Source organism: Notamacropus eugenii, chromosome 4 (assembly GCF_028372415.1).
Source record: "Notamacropus eugenii isolate mMacEug1 chromosome 4, mMacEug1.pri_v2, whole genome shotgun sequence".
NCBI classification, from domain to species: Eukaryota; Metazoa; Chordata; class Mammalia; order Diprotodontia; family Macropodidae; genus Notamacropus; species Notamacropus eugenii.
The window spans coordinates 148559343-148579528 of record NC_092875.1 but is presented as its reverse complement, the minus strand read 5'-3'; the positions used below and the strand labels follow the sequence as shown (position 1 = coordinate 148579528).

Here is a 20186-nt window from a genome sequence, read left to right as displayed (position 1 = left end):
CAATTCTGTATCTTATGTACTAGGCCACGGAGAGCAAGAACAGCGGTAAGCAACACATTCCAATTTTGAAAAACAAAACAATATGTAACTAACCCCACAAACCCCGTGGCCAACCCTTCTCCGGGATTAAGAAGAGTTTTTACTAAGTAGACCAAGGTATATTTTCTTCTGCCAAATTACCAAGGGGAAACCCCTCCCCCTACGATGTTGGGGAGAGACCAAAAAAGAGAGAGAAAAAGCGAACATCAAAAGGCTGGCCTGAGACGGTGATAATGGGCCTGCCTACCCATTTCGGGATGTGCTACCACTTCCATCTCTTGGCTTGGATTCGACCCCCTCCCTGGATCGGCATGCCTCACCACAGCGGGGGCTCAAATTAAATAATCATAATATGGCGTTTCCTCCAGTTCAAACTCCCCCCACTAGCATCCCCCCCCCCGAAACTGCGAATGGGCTACTCCCCTTTCCCGTAGTGGGCCAAAGCCTATACTCCCTGGCTTCTGAAAGCAATCTGGCCCGGGGATGCAGGCCACCCAGAGATCCAGGGCACGCTTCATCCAGCCCCTCCACCCCCCACCGCCACCCCCGAGGCCCGGACTCCTCGGTCACCTTCCCTCCCTTTTCACCTCCACCATCCCCCATCCGCATTGTCTGTCTCAATTCAACTTTGACTAATATGGATTCCTCGGGCCTGGGCCCGGCAGTCATTACAGGCTACTCCTCCTAGGGAAAAGGGCTGCTTGGCTCGTTCCCCTCTCTCCTGTTCCACACGATTCCCAAGGAGGGGGCTGGAATAAGACCCTCGGTTCCCTCTCCTCTCCCCTCCCCCTCCCCCAGTCCTCTCCTCTTCTTCCCTGTAACAGAAGTTTACCCTGGATAAGGCCTATATCCGAGAGGCAGGAAGAGGAGGAGGAAGAGAGAGTGAGACACCTAGAATCTCCCCTCTTCACGTTCCCCCCCCAAAAAAAACACACCCCACCAGCCCACCCCCCAGCACCCTCGGGCCCCGTGGCGTCGCACTGCCCCACCTCCCACAAAGAGGAGATGGGAGGTCTAGGAGGATGGGAAGGGTAACTTGGGGGTTCCCCCTCCCCGTCCCCCTTACCTGTCATTGAGCTGGTCCTCGGTGCCCGGCAGCGGGTGAACGACGAAATGGATGGACGTCATGGTGCTTCCTCCTCGTCCTCCTCCCTAGGACACCCCACCTCCCTCGCGCTAACCCGTCCCCCCTCCCCCCAAAAACAACCCCTCTTCTCGTCCTCCTCCTCCCAGCCCCCCAAAGGAGGGAACCAAATGCGCAGGGGCCGTCTCCTCCTCCCCCTCCTCGGGCTTCTCTTCCTCCTCTTCCTCGTCCTCGTCCTCCGGCTCCCCCCCCACTCCGGGCCGTGTGTGCGGGGCCGGCCGGCCCGGCTGGCGGGCGGACGGGAGAGAAGGCAGACGAGCCACCCGCCAGCAGCTCCCCCCGCGCCGAGGGGGGGGAGGAGGAGGAGGAAGACTAGGAGGAGGGACGGGGAGGAGAGAGGCGGAGGGAGGAGGAGGGAAGAGGATGAAAAACCGGGGAGGGGGCGAGGTGGGGGTGCGGGAGGAGGAGGCGGGAGGACGAGGACGAGGACGAGATCGGGGCCGCGGCTGGGCTGGAGGGCGGGCGTCGGGAGCCGGGAGGGCTTGAGGAGGTAGCCCAGAGTCGTGCTGGGAGGGACTAGGCCACCGGGACGCTGGGGGCTGGAGGGGGGCGGCGGACGGGAGGGTCGGGCGTTGGGGGGAAGGTGGGGAGGGAAATGAGTCCGCACCGCGCTCACAGGCGAGACGCCGCTACCGCCACCAACACCGCCGCCGCCATCTTCACTTCTGCCCCAGTTTCTCCCTCTCGCAGGCTCCGCTTCCGAGGGGGGGTGAGGGGGGAGGAGAGAGGAGGCGGGGGGAGGGGGCAGAGAGGGAGGGGAGAGAGAAAGAGGACGGGGGCAATTCACGTTACGGCTCTGCTGATTGGTCGGCGCAGCTTTGGAAGGGCAGGAAGCTGTAAGAACCAGGGGGATTGGTCTGGGTATCTCTCCGCCCTCCCTAGCCCTCCCGTGTTCGGGACGGTAGGGAGCGAGCATTTTGGCCGGAGCACGTGTTGTAGGGAGGAGGGAGGAGAAGAGAAGAGCCCAGACTGGCCTGGGTAAGAGTACGAGAGGGAGTGCAAAAGGGTATCCCCGGGTGGTAAGCGCAGAGGAGGGGCCTGTTAAAGTGCTTTCTCCTTGATTTCCCTAGAGCAACCCTAATTATTTTAAGAACTGTGGGGCTTTTATCTCCTTTTCTTGATCTGCTGTTTTATTTAAAATGAATGTATGCAAACAGTTAAAGGAGGAAAAACTGTTATAATATTAAGCAAGATAGAGAAGGTTGGGGACCTAAAGATCATAGGAACTAGAATTAGAGAAATATATATACATATATTTATGTCCAATTTAATCTAATTTCACAAATGAGGAATCTGGGGCCCAGAGAGATGAAGTCAGCCATGACTGGAACTCAAGTTTCCTAGGTCCAAGCTTATTCCACTATACCCTTGCCCTTCTGCCTTTTTCATTTTACAGCCTAATCCCCTCCCCAAACGAAGACTTTATAAAGAATTTTATGCTGTGCCTACCCTTTGACCCAGCAGTACCACTACTAGGTCTATATCCCAAAGAGAGAAAAGAGAAAGGACCTATATGTACAAAAATATTTCAAGCAGCTTTTTCTGGTGACAAAGAATAAAGAATTGGACTGTTGAGGGGATGCCAATAAGTTGGGGAATGGCTGAACAAATTGTTTCATGATTGTAATGGAGTGCAATTGTGCTGTAAGACATCAGGAAGGGGGTGATTTCAGAGAAAGGTGACAAGATTTATGTGAACGGATGCAAAGTGAAGTGAGAACAGAGATTATTGTTCACAGTAACAATCGTAATGATGATCAACTATGAAAGACTTGACTTCTCTGATGAAGACAATGACCTAAGACAATTCTAAAGGATTCATAAAGAAAAAATGCTGTCCACCTCCAGAAAGAGAACTGATGAACTCCAGTGCAAATTGTAGTATATTTTCCTCACTTTATTTTTCTTGCAATTTTTTCAATATGGAAATGTTTTGCATGATTTCACATGTATAACTGATATCATATTGCTTGCCTTCTTAGTAGGTAGAGAAGGGGAGGGAGGGAGAGAATTTGGAACTCAAAATTTGGAAATAAAAGAATGATAAAAATAATAAATTTTTCAAATTTTTTTTAAAAAATAAAAAATGAGGTCAGTGTTCCTCCACTTACACTGGACATGGTTGGGGACCCTTGTCCTAGTTAATTCCTGGTTAAGGCTCTAGTGCTATCCAATCACTTTATTATTAAGAGCTCACTATATTAGGAATTTCATAAATGGTAGTTGATTGATTGATTTCCAGGTACTGGGCTAGGCACTGGGGGAGTAGAATACAAATTGAAACAATTCCTACTGTCAAAGAACTTACATTGGGGATGTTCCCTGCTCTATTATCTTCTACTGTAAGAGCTCTTCATCCTTCTGAGACTTCATCCAGTGGAGTATTGGCAAGGATTCCTTCCATGGATGGCAGGCATGGCTGAACCTCTGGTAATCCTTTTTCATACTAAAATAAATGTTCTAATTTTCAAAGGATTGATGAAGAGTTTTGAATTACACACTGAGCAGAAAAAAAAATTAATGGAGAAATGTTAGAATCATTGAAGTCTTTGCACAGCAAATAAAGAATGAATGATTCATAAAAAATTTATGAATTGGAAATTATTTAAACAGAACTAACAAATTTTCACACTGAAAATGATATTATAATGGGATAAAGAGGTAGGTCAAGTTAGGTCCCAAACCTCAAAAGTGGAAGTATTAGAAAACATGAATCCTGAGCTCTAATGAGATACTTTAAATGTGCATCTTAAACCATTAACTTAGGTTGCTTTATAAGACTTTATTGTATTTCTATTGAAAAAATTTTCAGCAAATCATGGATATCAAAAATTATTCAATAAGGTAGGATAGTCTAAATACCACATGGGACTAGTAGACCCTTTCATAGGTCACCACTTCTAACACTGACCCAGATGACTTAAGGTTCAAAAAGTATTTCAGACAGCTGTTCTGTAAAAGCCCATGTGAACTCAGTCTAGGATGCTGATCTATTTCCATAACACAGAAAGTGGTATGCAACTAGTTCTAAATTTTACCCCTTGTTGGCACTCTCAATAGAAAAACTAAAAATTTCCTAAGCCTTAAGGATTCAACTAGTGAGGCAGTTTGGCAGCCTCATATGTCCAGTCAGATCAACAAGCATTTATTACACCATATATTATTTTGTGCCAGGCACTGTGCTAAGTGCTAGGGATATAAATAAAGGCAGAAAAAAAGAAACAATAAAAAAAAAGTCACTGACCCTTTAGAAACTCATAATCTAATGGGGGAAAACAGTATACAGAGAACTTATGTTCAAACAAGCTATATACACAATAAATTTGAAGTAATTTCAGCAGGAAGATACTAACATTAAGGACTGGGAAAATCTTGCAGAAGGTGAGATTTTATTTAACACTTGAAGGAGGCCAAAAAGTGGAAGTGAAAAGAGAGAGCATTCTAGGCATAGGGCACAGTCAGTGAAAATACACAATCAAGAGATGGAGTGTCCCGTGTAAGGGGAAGCTAGAAGACCAGAATCATCAGACTTTAGAATCTATAGAGGGGAGTAAAGTATAAGAAGACTGAAAAGATAGGAAGAAACCAAGTTGTAAAGGGCTTTACAAACCAAAGAGAGCATTTCATATTCTATCAATAAGAAGCCACTGAAATTTACTGAATTGTGGTTAGACATAGGTTTTAAGATCACCTTGATAACTGAGTGAAGGAAGGACTGGGGTGAGAGAGACCAACCAGCAGGCTATTGAAATAGTCCAGTCATGAAAAATATAAAAAGAGGAAGGGAAAAGAGGTAGCTCTTAATGAATTGCCTCAGTTTCTTTAGTGAATTCTGAAGCAAGGTTCTAAACTGAGACGGTGAAGATAGGAGAGGTATAGGAAGGTTGAAAAAAGTCACTTTGGTGAGTAGGATCATGAATTTATTAAGGAGATGTAAAAAGATTTCCCTGCAGAAGCAGGAGACCAGTTGATATTATGTTATGATAGTATGTAACATGGACTTGTAATAGACGAAATTAGCATGGTTTTATGATTCTCTCCAACTTCATTCTACAGGTAATGAACAGAAACAGCAGTAGACTCTAGGAGTAATCAAAAGCTGGGCAGGGTGATACCATAACAGGGCAAGGGCTTTGAAAGAAGAGGACATTGTAGAGTCCACCTGGTTCGTGAAGGGGTCAAGAATGGGAAAGGAAGTTGGGTGAAGCCAGTACAGGGTCCACACTAGCCTCGGAGTCAAGAAGACCTGGATTTAAATCCTGCTTCTGACACATACATACTGGCTATGTGATCCCAGGCATGTCATGGTTACATGGTTAGTGGCCTTCATTAATAAGGAGAGTTTTCTCACTAGCAGTTTCTGACAGATGAAATTACAAGTCTGGATAAAAAAAAAGGAAATGGGTATAATATTGAGTTTGGGAAATAACTTACAAACCTGTTTGTCCTGAAATACAATGTATGAAGAAAAGAGTTGTTTGAATGAGACTGTAAAGCACCTTAGATTCTAGTATTTTATCTTCAAGGCAGTGGGAAGCCAGTGAAAGTTTCTGAACAGGGGAGCAAGACCTGTTTATTGGCACGATTACTTTAGCTCTATATTCAGGATGAAGCTCTATATGCAGAGAAAGGAGACTGGAGGCATAGGAAACAGAATCCTGTTCTGTCCAGAGGAGAGGTCCAGATCTAGGGTAGGATGCTAAATTACTGGAGAATGCATTCTCCTGGAATATAAGCATCTTGAGGAAAGGGAATTTTAAATTTTGGTGTCTCAGAACCTGATTCAATATTTTCGCACATAGTAGGTACTTAATAAGGTTTGTTGAATTGTAGTATCTCCTAATATTCTGATGCAACGATGGTTTTTTTAATATCCCCTTCCTCAACATGTCTAAAAATTGTATCAAGTTAAGTGTGAGGTGCTACAGATACAAGTATAAACAGTGAAACAATTGCTACTCTCAAGGAGCCTCTGTTCCAATGAGAGAGACAACAAATATACACAGATGTATACAAATAAATAATATAAATTAAATATATATAAATAAGAGAACAAATATAAACATACATGTATAAAAAGCAGATAACAATAGCTAGCATTCATATACGGCTTTAAGATTTCCAAGTATGCTCAATCATTTTCAGTCTGACTCTTCCTGACCCTATTTGGGGTTCTCTTGGCAAAGAAAAACCACAGGAGTGGTTTGGCGTCTCCTTCTTCAGTTCATTTTACAGATGAGGACTGAGGCAAAACAGGGTGAAGTGACTTGTCCAGAGTCATATGGGTAGTATATCTGAGGTGGGATTTTAACTCCGGTCCTCCAGACTCCAGGGCTGGCACTCTGTCCCCCGGGCCTCTTCGCTGCCCCAAGAATTTACATAGTACTTTTCAACTATTATCTCATTTGATCCTCACAACAAACCTGGAAGGTAGACACTATAAATCATACTCATTTCAGAAACTAAGAAACTGAGCTATGGAGAAGTGAGGTTGTTTGCCAAGGGTCACACAGCTATTAAGTGTCTGAGGACAAAGTTGAACTCAGATCATACTCATTCCAGATCCGGCATTGTATCCATTGTGCCACTTAGATAAATACAATGTATCACATGTAGGTCTTTGGGGACTTTATCCCAATTTACATTCTCACTAGCTAGTGAGGTCCCCAGAGCTAAGCTACATCTCCCTATTGTGGTTCTAGAGATATCTCTGAGGGTCTGAGATGTCTTTCTAATGCTGCTGATTTCAGGAACATTTCCAACCCCACCCCCATCCCCATCCCCACCCCCTTGATCCTAGAGTAAAGTTTACAGTAATGGCTACAAAATATTCTTCCCAACAAATTCACCTCTAAAGTGTGTCATAGAAAGGATATATTGCTCCCTATCTTGTGGGACACAATATCTTAGTGGCTGAGTCGTTACTGAAAGACCAGGTGAAGCAAGTCACTCCTTTCTTTTTCCAATATGTTTATTTTGCTGAATATTTTCAAATTACATGTAAAAAGAATTAACGATCATTTTTGAAAATTGAGTTCCAAATTCTCTTCCTCTTTCCTTACCCTCCCCCATTGCTTCAGAAGGCAAGCAATATAATATCAATTATACATGTGAAGCTATGCAAAACATATTTCCATGTTAACCATGTTGAAAAGAAAACACATACACCCACACAAGAAAAATAAAGTTTAAAAAAAAAATAAAGCAAGTCATTCCTAACCAAGCCCAGCTGCCAGTAAGCTCCATTTTCAGGACATTCAAAGAATCATACAACGTTTTAAAGGTCTACAGGGTCATAGCCAAATCAGTTAGAAGAACTCACCTAAGGAAAAGAAACAATGATAAATGACAGCACACTGCATTCACAGCTTCATAACACTTGAAGGCAAGAGTCTTCCTTTCGTTTTATGTAGATTATACAAATGCAATCATACAAAATATATTCCTATATTAGCTATGTTATGCTGTTACTGTGTACAATGTTCTGGTTCTGCTTATTTCACTTTGCATCAGTTCATATGTCTTGTCAAGTTTTTTGAAACCATCTTGCTTGTAATTTCTTATAGCATAATAGTATTCCACCAAATTGTATACTCAAACTTGTTCAGTCACTCCCCAATAAATGGGCATCCCTTGCTATAAATATTTTTGTACATATAGGTCCTTTTCCTTACCTCAGATTTGTTTTAATTTGCATTTCTCTAATCAATAGTGATTTAGACCATTTTTCAGATGAAAAGCATTTTTTCCTTGTTCTTTGATCTCTTTGGGGGTACAGAATTAGTAGTGGTGTTGCTAGGTCAAAGGCTATGCATACTTTTCTAGCCCTTTGGGCCTAGTTTCAAATTTGTCTCCAGAATGTTTGGATCATTTCATACCTTCACCAACACTGCATTAGTGTCCCTATTTTACTACATCCTCTCCAACATTTGTCACTTTCTTTTTCTATCAGCCAATCTGATAGGCTCAGAGTTGTTTTAATTTTCATTTCTAATCAATAGTGATTTAGAGCATATTTCAGATGAAAAGCATTTATCATATGAAAATTGCCTATTCACATCCTTTTACTATCAGCTAGGGAATAAATCACATTTTTATTAATTTGATTCAGTTCTTTATGTATTTGAGAAATGAGACTTTTTATCACAGAAACTTCCTATAATTTTTTTCCACTTTCCTGCTTTCTTTCTAATCTTGGCTGTATTGGTTTTGTTTGTGCAAAACCTTTTAAATTTAATGTAATCAAAATTATTCATTTTACTTCTCATAATGCTTTCTATCTCTTGTTTGGTTATAAATTTTCCTTATGCATAAAAGTGACAGGTAAAGTATTCCATGCTCCCATAATTTGCTTATTATATCACTCTTTATATCTAAATCATGTACCCCTTTTGACCTTGTCTTGATGTACCATGTGAGACGTTGGTCTATACCTAGAACTGCTTTTCAGTTTTCTCAACAATTTTTTGTCAGATAGTGAGTTCTTGTCTCAAAAACTTAGGTCTTTGCATTTATTAAACACTAGATTATGATAGTCATTTACTACTGTGTATTGTATACCTAATATCTTCTACTGGTTCATCACTCTAGTTCTTATCCAATATCAGATTATTGAGATGATTATCACTTTGTAATATAGTTTGAGATCTAGTACTGCTAGGTCATCTTCCTTCACATTTTTTCTTCACTGATTGTCTTTGATATTCTTGACTTTTTGTTCTTTCGGATGAACTTTGTTACGATTTTTTCCTGGTTCCATAAAATATTTTTTTTGGTAATTTGATTGGTATGGCACTGAATAAGTAAATTAATTTAGCAGAATTGTCACCTATAGTATATTGGCTCAGTCTACCCATGAGAACTCACTTAATATTTCTCTGGTTGTTTAGAGATGACTTTATTTGTATGAAAAATGTTTTGTAATTGCATTCATATAGCTCATGGGTTGTCTTGGCAGGTAGACTCCCAAGTATATTGTCTACAGTTATTTTAAATGGAATTTCTCTTTCTATATCTTGCTGCTGGACTTTGTTCATAATGTGTAGAAATGCTGATGATTTGTGTCAGTTTATTTTATATCCTGCAACTTTGCTAAAGTTGTCAAATATTTCAAGCAATTTTTTGGTTGATTCTCTAGGATTCTGTAAGTATATCATCATATCATCTGCAAAGAGTGATAGTTTTGTTTCTTCATGCCTATTCTAATTCCTTCAATTTTTTTTCTTCTCTTAACTGCTGTACCTAGGGTTTTTAGTACAATATTGAATAATAGTGGTGATAATGGTCATCCTTGCTTCACCTCTGATCTTATTGAGAAAGCTTCTAGCTTTTCCCCATTACAAATAATACTTGTTGATGGTTTGGGGGGTTTTTTGAATGAATGAAAAGGTATTTATTAAGCATTTACTATGCTTACTGTGCTAAGGGCTGAGGATGCTAAGAAAAAAATCAAGGCATTTCCTGTTCTCAAGGAGCTCCCATTCTGACAGTAGAGATAGCATACATAAAGTAGTTTCAATGCAAGTCAGTTGGAAAGTTTGAATGGTCTTTAGGGAGGTGCTACAGGAAATCAGGTGGTAATGTATCTTCTTTAATACCATTTCCAGGGGAATTTTTTCATATTTATTTAGTATTTAATTTTTCCCCAATTACATATAAACAACAATTTTTAACATTTGTTTTTAAAACTTTGAGTTCCAAATTCTCTCCCATACTCCCCATCCCTCACTCCCATCGAGAGGATAAGCAATTCCAGATAGGTTATATATGTGTAGTCATGCAAAACATATCCATAATAGTCATGTTGTGAAAGAAAATATAAATTAAAAAAACTCAAAAAAATAAATTAAAAAACCCAAAAGTTGCTTCAATCTGTATTCAGATACCATCAGTTCTTTCTCTGGGAATGGACAGCATTTTTCATACTAAATCCTTCAGAGTTATCATGGATCATTGTATTGCTTAGAATAGCGAAATCATTCACAGCTGATCATCCTACAATATTGCTGTTACTTTGTACCCATTACATTTCACTTTGCATCAATCCATGTAAATCTTTCTAGGTTTTTCTGAAAGCATCCTGCTCATAATTTCTTATAGTGCAATAGTATTCCACCACAATTACATATCACAGCTTATTCAGGCATTCCTTAATTAATATACATCCCTTCAATTTTCAGTTCTTCACCCCCAGAAAAGAGCTCCTATAAATATTTTTGTACATATAGGTATGTGTGTGTCTTTCTGTTTCAAGTGTCTTTCTTGTAAACAATATATTGTTGGATTCTGTTTTTTAATCCACCTTGTTATGTATTTCTGTTTTGTGGTTGAGTCCATCCCTTTTACATTCATAGTTATGATTACTGTGTATTTCACTCCATCCTGCTTTCCTCTGCTATCTCTCTCTTTCTCTCTCTCTCTCTCTTTCTCTCCATATATATATGTATATATATATGTGTGTGTGTGTGCATGTATACATGAATGTATGTATATATCCTTTCAGCCTTTCTCTTCTCTAAAGTGTTTTGCCTTTGACCACCACTTCCTCCAAATTTCCCTCTTCTATCACCCATTCTTCTCCTATCACTCCTCCCTTCCTTCTTCCCTACTGGGTAAGATAGATTTCTATACCCAACTAAGTGTAGGTTATTCCAACTTTAAGCCAATTCCAATGAGAGTAAGGTTCGAGCGTTCCTTACCACTCTCCTTTCTTCCCCTTCACTGTAAAAGCTCTTACTTTCATACTTCTTTTATATAAGATAATTTACCCCATACTACCTTTCCCTTCCCCCTTTCCCAGTGCATCCCTCTTTCTTACTCCTTAATTTTATTTCTTTGAAATCATACCATCATAGTCATCTCATGCCTTCTTCCTATGTATATGCCATCTAACTGCCCTAATAATGATAAAGTTAAGATTTACAGATATCATCTCATGTAAGAATGTAAATAGATTAACTTTATTGAATCCCTTATGATTTCTCTTTTCCTGTTTATCTTTTTATGTTTCCCTTGAGTCTTAATATTTATTTGAAAGACAGATTTTCTAATCAGCTCTGGTCTTGTCGTCAGGAGTGCTTGAAAGTTCTCTATTTCATTAAATATTCATATTTCCTTCTGAAGGATTATAATTAGTTTTGCTGAATAGGTGATTCCTTTGCCCCTTGGAAAATCATGTTCCAAGACCTCTGATCCTTTAATGTAAAAGCTGCTAAATCTTGTGCTATCCTCACTGTGACTCCATGATATTTGAATTTTTTCAATATTTTCTCCTTGATCTGGGAGCTCTGGAATTTGGTTATAATATTCCTGGGAGGTTTCATCTTTGGATCTCTTTCAGGAGATAATCAGTAGATTCTTTCAATTTCTATTTTACCCTTTGGTCCAAGGGTATCAGGGCCATTTTCTTTCATAATTTCTTGAAAGATGTTGACTACGTTCTTTTTTTGATAATTGCTTTCAGTTAGTCCACTAATTCTTAAATTGCCTTTCTTTGATCTAGTTTTCAAAACATTTTTTTCTAATTAGATATTTCACACTTACTTTCTTTTGTATTGTGTTTTATTGTTTCTTGATGTCTCATGGAGTCATTAGCTTCTACTTGCCTTATTCTAATTTTTAACAAATTATTTTTTTCACTAAATTTTTATACCTCTTTTTCCATTTGGTAATTTTTATGGTGTTATTTTCTTCAGTATTTTTTTGCACCAAGCTGTTGATTCTCTTTCCATAATTTTCTCACATCATTCTCATTTCTTTTTCCAATTCTTCCCTTACCTCTCTTATTTGATTTTTAATATCCTTTCAAGCTCTTCAAAGGAATTTTTTTGGACTGATTCACATTTTTCTTTAAGTTCTGCATGTAGCTATTTTTACTTAATTATCTTCTGAGTTTGTGTCTTGATCTTTCCTGTCAATATCGTAACTTTCTATGGTCAGGTTCTTTTTTTTTGTTGTTTGCTCATTTTCCAGCCTATTCCTTGATTTATGAGTTTATAATATAGTTGGGATTTGATCTCAAAATGGAGGGGATGCTATTCCAAATTTTGGACCTTGCTTACTGCTGTTTTTGGAGCTAGCCCTGGGACTCTAGGTTTTTCTTTCTTCCAAAGGTATGATCTAAGAAGAGTTGTGATCACTGATCTCCTGGCCTATGTATAAGTGACTATAAGCACTCTTATCCTTCCTGAAACTGTGACCAGGGTCCCTGCATCTCTGCATCTACAAGTGCTAGTGAGCTAGTGCTCATGTTCATCCTGGTACCGCAACCCAGAACAGTGTATGGGTAATGCAATAGGGTACTGCACTCAGTCACTGCAGTGGTCTTCTGTAATCTACTTCTGAGCAGTTGTCTGACCCCATTTCCATTTGTGTGTTGAAAACTCCTGAAACTGCCACTGCTGGTCATGCAGCTGCCTCCAAGGCCTCCAGCAGTCTGGTGCATTCCAGCCTGGCCTGCACTAGGATCCAGGTCCGAACACCACCTTGTTGAGACCAATCTTTCCTGTTAACATTCTAAGTAGGCCTGAGCTATAAAATTCTTTCACCTTGACATTTTGTTGGTTCTGCCACTCCAGAATTCTATTTGAGGCGTTATTTTAAAGTTGTTTGGAGGGGAATTTAAGAGAGGTCAGGTGAGTTCCTGTCTTTTGTCTGCCATCTTGGCTCAGCCCCCTGCTTGACACTTTGTAAGGGCTTAATAAATGCTAGTTAACTAACTGATTTATTTATTGATTAGCAGTTTAAACAATTAGAAAAGGCTTAGTGCAGAAGGTGGTGCTTGAGATTTGTCTTAAAGAAAAGGAAGGACTTTTCAGGCTGTGGCAAAAAGAAAGTATATTCTAGCAATGGCCAATCAAAAGGCATGAAAATGGGTGGTGGAGTATCCTATGAGAGGAACAGAGAGAAAAATGCCTAGATCACAAAGTGGAAGATGTTGGAAGTGATGTCTAATGAGACTGGAAAGGTAAGTTGGAGTGAGGTTCATATAGAGCTTTAAAAACCAAAAAGAGTGTATATGTTTTCCCAGGAGTCACTGAGTAATAGGAAGTCATTGCAGTTGATTGAGCAAGAGAGGCGTATGATCAAATCTATGCTTAAAGAAAATTACTTTGGTAGCTCTGTGTAGGATGGACTGGAATGGGGAGAGACTTGAGGCAGGGAGACCAATTAGAAGGGTGTTGCAGTCATCTAGATGAGAGATGATGAGGACATGAACTAAGGTGGTAGCTGTGGAAAGAAAGGGTCTGATATGAGAAATGTTATAAAGATAAAAGCAGTAAGATGTGACAACTGATTTGATGTGTGGGGTGAGGGACAATGAAGAGTCCAGGTTAATGTTAAAGTTATATTTCTGTGATACTAAAAGGATGGTAGTGCCATCAAAAAAAATAGAGGAGTATGGAAAAGGAGAGGCTTTGGGGAGAAAGATAATGATTTCAGTTTTAGATATGTTGTATTAAATTTAGAAATGTTTCTAGGACAGCCCATTTGAAAAGTCTGCTAGACAACTGGACTGAATCAGAACTGAAACTCAGGAGAGAGACTGAGGCTGTATATATGTAAATATCCATCTATTTATCTACTTATCTATCTATACATATATATGTGTGAAAACATTGTATATGTTATACATGTGTGTATATATGTGTGTATATGTACACATATACACAGAGAGACATACAGTTAATTAATTTTTATAATTTATTAAAAAAAAACCCACCTGTAACATCCTCACCTATTAGGCACTTAAATATATGAAATAGTGAAATTGTTGTGTTCATCCTTCGTTGCCAAAGAAGACCATGCCATCAGTGAAATGATGACATGACTTGCACTTGATTTTGTTTTGAGTGAATGAAATTACTACTGTAAAATAAAAGTCCTTTCCCCCTTTCATTCTACCTAGCCCCCAGGAATTCAATTTAACCATTTGTGACACCAGTCTAGTCTAAAAGACTTCATGTATGTGTGTGAATATACACACAGACATGTATACATATATATTTTTTTCTGTATTTCTTTATATTCTATACATTTGATATTGATATCTATCTAGGTCATAGATAGATAGATAGATAGATAGATAGATAGATAGATAGATAGATAGGTAGATAGGTAGAAAGATAGGTAATCAGCAAATCACCTGCATAGAGATGATAGTTAAATCCATGGAAGCTAATAAGATTACCAAGAGAAAATTTAGAGGGAGAAGTGAAGAGGCCATAGAAAAGAACCTTGGGGAACACCCACAGTTAGAGGTGTGATATGATGAACCAGCAAAGGAAATTGAGAAGTAGTGTCAGACAAATAGGAGAAGAATCATAAGAGAAAAGTGTCACAAAAACTCAGAAAGGAGAGAGTATTAAGGAAGGGAAAATGATCAAAAGTGTAAGTACTGTAGATAGAACAGGAAGAATGAAAGAGAAAAGGACCATCAAACTTGGAAATTAAATGATTATTAGTAATTTTGAAGACAGAGATTTCCACCAAGTGATGCAATTGGAAGCCAAAGAGTTGAGGAACAAATTAGAGGTGAAACAGAAGCATCACGTATATGCCTCCATGCTTTTGAGCAGACCTTCACAACCTGGCAGTAGGTAGGGGTCAAAATTAAAATAAGCTAGACTTCTTTGGGTCACAGATAGGTTAGATTAGAGACAGACTGATGGTGGTTGGTTGCTGCCAGTCACATGACAAACAGGAGAGCGTGTGCAGTGGCAACCACACATTTTTTGTGGGCTTCCTGAAATCCTCTGGCAGGCTGCAAGAAGCTCGTGGGCCATATATTGTGCAGTCCTGCTTTTGAGAAATTGGTCTGAGAAATAGAGGAGAGCTATAGAATAAGATCTTGGGTGGATAGTAGGGCCTAATGAAGACTTTTTTAAGGATTGAAGAGATGGACATATTTAAAGATAGTACAGAAGGAACCAACAGGTTAGGAGAGCGTCACAATAGAGAAGAGTTGATCTACAAGTGGGGAGAAGAGTGATGCAGGAATAAAAGATGTGGAGGCCACACGAATAAAATTTGACCTCATAATGTGGGCAGTGGGGACAACAGGAAAGGATTTTTTCCGAGAATAGTAGTTTCTTCAACAGGAATAGCAAAGTCTGGAAGATGTGCTTATTAGATAAGAATATAATCAGTTCTGTTTTTAACATATTAGCTTGAGATGCCAATGAAATATTCCAGTAGAAGTACATATCAAGCAATTTTGGCATGGCAAGAGGGCTAGAGAGAGTTAGGGTTGACTGTATAGATTTGGGAGTTATCTGAGTAGAGATGATAATCAAAGACATGGGAGCTGGTGAAATCACCAAGGGAAAAAATTCAAAGAGAGAAAAGAAGATGTCCCAGAAGAGAAGTCTGTAGGAGAATGATTAAAAGCGTGGGAAGATGGAAAATGACCCAGTAAAGAAGCAATAGAGTAAGGAAAACCGGTAGTGTGAATAGCATGGCAAAAACCAAGCAAAGAGAACATATCCAGGAAGAGAGATGACTGTTCGAAGTTGTCAAATGCTGTTAAACTTTCTGGCCCTGTCATGCCAGCAACTCTGACAAGCACCAAATAAACTTACCGATAACTTAGTAAAATATAAATTCAGATTCTGTCTTTTTAAAGATGAAACATATTCATTACTTATTTGCACTGCCCTTTGTAGTTAGCTTAAATTAACCTAAGTTCTTTTCTTCTTCACTATATCCACCAATTTAATAGAAATTACCAAGGTTAATTTATTTTTATAATAAAAAATCAACCCACCTATAACATCCTCACCTATTAGGTGGTTGAATGTATGAAATAATGAAATTAGTACTGTAAAATAAAAACCATTTGTTTTTCTTGTTCTACCTAGCCCCCAGTAATTCAATATAATTATCTGTGACATAAGCCTAGTCTTAAAGAAGCAAGATTGAATACAGAAGGCACTGGACTCACAGTCAAGGTGATGTGAGTTCAAACACCACTTCAGCTATTTAGTAGCTCTATGATCCTAACCAAATCACTTCACCTCTCTGTGCCTCAGGTCCTCATCTAGTAAATTACAGGGTTCAACACAATGATCTCCAAGGCCCTTTCCAGCTCTAAATCTGATTCCATAAACACTTGTCCAAAATTATGTATTTATTAAGCAGGTCACTTGGTTTAAAACAATTAATTGGAAAAGTCATTTCACTCTCATTGATTCTTACAGGTTGGAGAGAGTCATTCATTACCAAATCAAAAGTTCTTTGTCCCATTGCAAACACAGCATTGGTCTGTTTTACCCTCTTCCTGGCCAGTTGTCAGGGATAGTTACAAATGCTAGCCTTCCTTCTTTCCAAGGTCGGTTGAACAAATCTGATACATTGCCATTAGAACAGAAAAGGTCTTGTGGTCACTTGATGTGCAATGTCTTATAAAGGCCAGAATGACAATTTGCAAAGTACAGTCAGTTTGTAATGATCAAGTCTTTAGTACATAAACTTAGCCTCCATTCTATAGCCTTTCCAACACATAGTTTTTTTCTCCTCCTCCATGGCATCAACTCCTCACAATTCAGACCCTTCTTATTACAACTTGGTTGCACAGTAGAATATGGCAAATTCTACCTCCTCGGCCTAGCTGTGGACAGGAAAGAGAGGTCCTTTTCAGGTTTCCAGGCAGGCATCCCTAACTTATCCATTTCCCAGAGTGGGTAACTGAACATCTCCAAGGACTCACTGACAGTACTTATTTTCTCTCATTAACAATAAAATTGATTCTACTCTCCATTTACACTACAGGGATAAGGAAAGAAAGAGAATCATTCCCTCAAGGAAAAGAAAGACTTATTTTCCTTAGACCACAGTTTGTCCTGTGGGGAAGGGGGAGGTTTTTCCCAGAGTGCAACTTGACTTCTAGTCCAGCTACTAACTGGTCTTTTTAAAATAAATCCAAACCTATCTTTTGGGCCAAAGCAGACCAGCACAACATAGGTATTTATAACTAAATGCTCAATTCCTTAGTATCACATGTTTTTTATATATTTTGGTCATTCTTACATTTATACTTAAAATCTCAGTGTTGCACAGGACCATAATGTTGTACAGTTCATGTAACTCAAATCCCTTATGAAAGGATCCTTCCTACAGTCATGTTAAGTGGTCAGGTATCTGCCAGAAATAAAAACATTAAGTAATGAGAAGCATACTACCTTATGAAGCAACCCATTTCATTTTGGGATAGCTGTAATTATTAGGACTATTTTTTCATTTATCAAGCAGAAATTGGTTATTGTACTCTGTAAAGTAACCTTATTTTACAGATGAAGAAACTGAGGCCTAGTTGAGGGGTTGTGACTTTTGCAACAAATAAGTAGTAGAGCCAAGACTTAAACCCTAAGTTCCACAGACAGAGGCTTCAAACGATAAGGGAACCATTAGCCGGGTAGGCATTAGAATTACCAGTAGAACTAGAATTAGTAGATTCAAACATGGAATAAATGCTATAGGTCCAAATAGGAACTATTGGTATTCTTCTCATTTCTTCTTCTTAGAATTCCTACATCATTTAAAAATTTGAGAGATCAAATTCTGCCTCCTACGTAAAGACTTTCCTGCTTCTAGTCCTCACTTTGCCCTCCTGGAAATTATAATCTATTTATTTGAACAAATGACGCATTGAATGAGAAAGCATTTAAGTGCTTACTCTGTGCCAAGCTCTGTACTAAGTGCTGGAGATGCCCATAATGGAGAAAAACATAAATAAAGACCATTCTTGATCACAAGGAAATTACATTCAGTTATGTCCAACTCTTCATGACCCCATTTGAGGTTTTCTTTGCATAGATACTGGAGTGATTTGCCAATTCCTTCTCCAGCTCATTTTATAGATGAGGAAAATGAGGCAAATCAATGACTTGCCCAGGGTCACACAACTAGTAAGAACTAGTAAGTGTCTGAGGCCAGATTCGAACTCAGGTCTTCCTGACTCCACTCTATCCATTGGATCATCTAGGTGCCCTAGGATTTGAGAAGGATACTAATGCATGCCTTCTGCAGTGGCATGGTGGCTAGTGAGAATGACAATGTCCTCCTTGCTGTTTCTCAAACTCTCATCATTCTTATTGCTTTCCTCCATGCCTGTAACATTCTCTCTCTTCATCTCCATCTCCAAGCTTCCCTGGCTTCAGTTAAAATCTCACCTTCTTGGATTTCAGAAAAACCTGTGCTACCTGAACTGCTGCTAGGTGAAGTGAGCAGAATCAGGAGAACATTGTACACACTGACATCAGCACTGTGCAGTGACCAACTCTGATAGACTTAGCTCTTCTCAGCAATACAAGGATCTAAGACAACTCCAGAAGACTCATGATGGAAAATGCTGTCCACGTCCAGAGAAAGAGCTATGGAGTCTGAATGCAGATCGAAGCATGTTATTTTCTTTTCTCCCCTCTTTCTCATGGTTTTTCCCTTTTATTCTGATTCTTCTTTCATGACATGACTAATATGGAAATATGTTTAATATGATTGTACATGTATAACCGATAGCAGATTGCATGCCATCTTGGGGAGAGGGGTAGGGGAGAGAGGGAGAAAAAATTTGGAACTCAAAATTTTATCAGAGTGAATGCTGAAAACAACAAAAAAAAATTAAATTAAAATAAATCTCACCTTCTGTAAGAAGCCTTTCCTGGTCCACCTTAATCTTAATACCTTCCCTCTAATTCTACCCCCAATTTCTCTCTCTCTCTCTCTCTGTCTCTCTCTCTCTCTCTCTCTCTTTCTCTCTCTCTCTTTCTCTGCATCTTATTTATATATAATTGTTTCTATGTTGTCTCCTCCATTACATGGTGAACTCCTTGAGAACAAGTACTTATTTTCTGCTGGTACTTAACAAAGTGCCTGGTTTAATAAATGCTAGTTGACTGACAGATTAAGCTTCTTTTGGGAGTCAGTCACTGTGCTAAATACTTGGGGGCAGTTTGTTTTGTGGGATTAGATCTCAGGTCTTCTAACTCCAAAATGAAGGTTCTTCCCACTACATACGCTGTCTCCCTTCTGGATGGACTCTCTGATGTGTGAGCTCCCACACCCATCATTTCTATAGGCTTTCTGTAGCGTGTACAGTGTCTGATGAACATGAACAAATGAGCTCTGACTGAAGTCTTTTCTATATTCATCAGGAGTACAGAAGTTCTCTCTGATGTCCCAAAGGGGCTGGGCTCAGAAGCACAGAGCTTCCTATGTATGGGAAATGTCTAGGGCTTTTAGCAGTAGATGAAGAAATGAGGCACACAACTGGGAACAATTAAAAGAAATAAAATACAAACGCTCCATCCACACCTGAACCAGAAAGAAAACACTCAGATGCCCATCCATATATGGCGATTAAAAGCAGTCCATCCTTTGCATTAATGGTGATGTAGCATGTGAGTGGATACGAATGGAGACTTGCCAATAGCCTTGTTTCTCTAGCTTTGGACCCTTCCTCATTTCCTCTCTTTATTTGCTTTTTAGCCCTGTTGTTGAACCTCTACAACCAGATGCTGGTGGAGCACATTGGGTGTTCCTTCAGGGATCTGTCTATATTTGGGTTTGCAGTTACATCTTGTACCAGGCCACACAGTACCTCAAAGAGGAGATCTAAAGGACAGAGCTGCAGAACTGACTTTCTGGAACTTGACTCAATCCTTTATACTTAGTTGTAGGCCTCAGGATGTAACAAATATACAAAACATAATGGAGCCATGTCTCTCCCTCTTGGGGAAGGGTGGGAGGGATATTTCAGGATTTGGGGGGGGGGGGTGCAGAGGAAATAGAAGAAAAGGAAGGTGAGCCTAGGAAAGGGGAGAAGCAAATACAGAAGTTACAGGGAATTGCCTGGCATATAGATAGCCATAATAGCTCCCCCCTCCTTTTCAGCAGCAAGGATTTACCTCCTCAGTGATTTCACAACCCATTTGGAGGGGGCAGGGAAAGAAGGAGTTGATCCTGGAGACCTAAACCTAAACCTTTTCAACTAATCAGACCAAGTAAC

General features: G+C 39.6%; 1 protein-coding gene and 1 long non-coding RNA gene across 12 annotated transcripts in view; one reads left to right on the top strand and one right to left on the bottom strand.

The window, feature by feature from the left end:
- Window positions 1–1878, bottom strand: part of UBR5 (ubiquitin protein ligase E3 component n-recognin 5) — a 180566-nt gene extending 178688 nt beyond the window's left edge. For 10 of the 11 annotated variants that reach the window (XR_011965807.1, XM_072603347.1, XM_072603349.1 and 7 more), the window contains exon 1: window positions 1106–1520. Coding sequence is in view for 9 of the 11 variants with exons in the window: in XM_072603347.1 (XP_072459448.1) it covers window positions 1106–1167 (62 nt within the window). In the remaining 2 variants the exon portion in view is untranslated. Of the gene's footprint in view, window positions 1–1105; window positions 1521–1790 lie in introns of those variants that run through there. The other variant, XM_072603357.1, reaches the window with a different exon arrangement.
- Window positions 1879–2064: 186 nt separating this feature from the next.
- On the top strand, window positions 2065–18829 carry LOC140500642 (uncharacterized). The gene is made up of 2 exons (XR_011965808.1): window positions 2065–2161; window positions 18367–18829. It is a non-coding gene; the product is annotated as an uncharacterized lncRNA (long non-coding RNA).
- Window positions 18830–20186: the final 1357 nt, after the last annotated feature.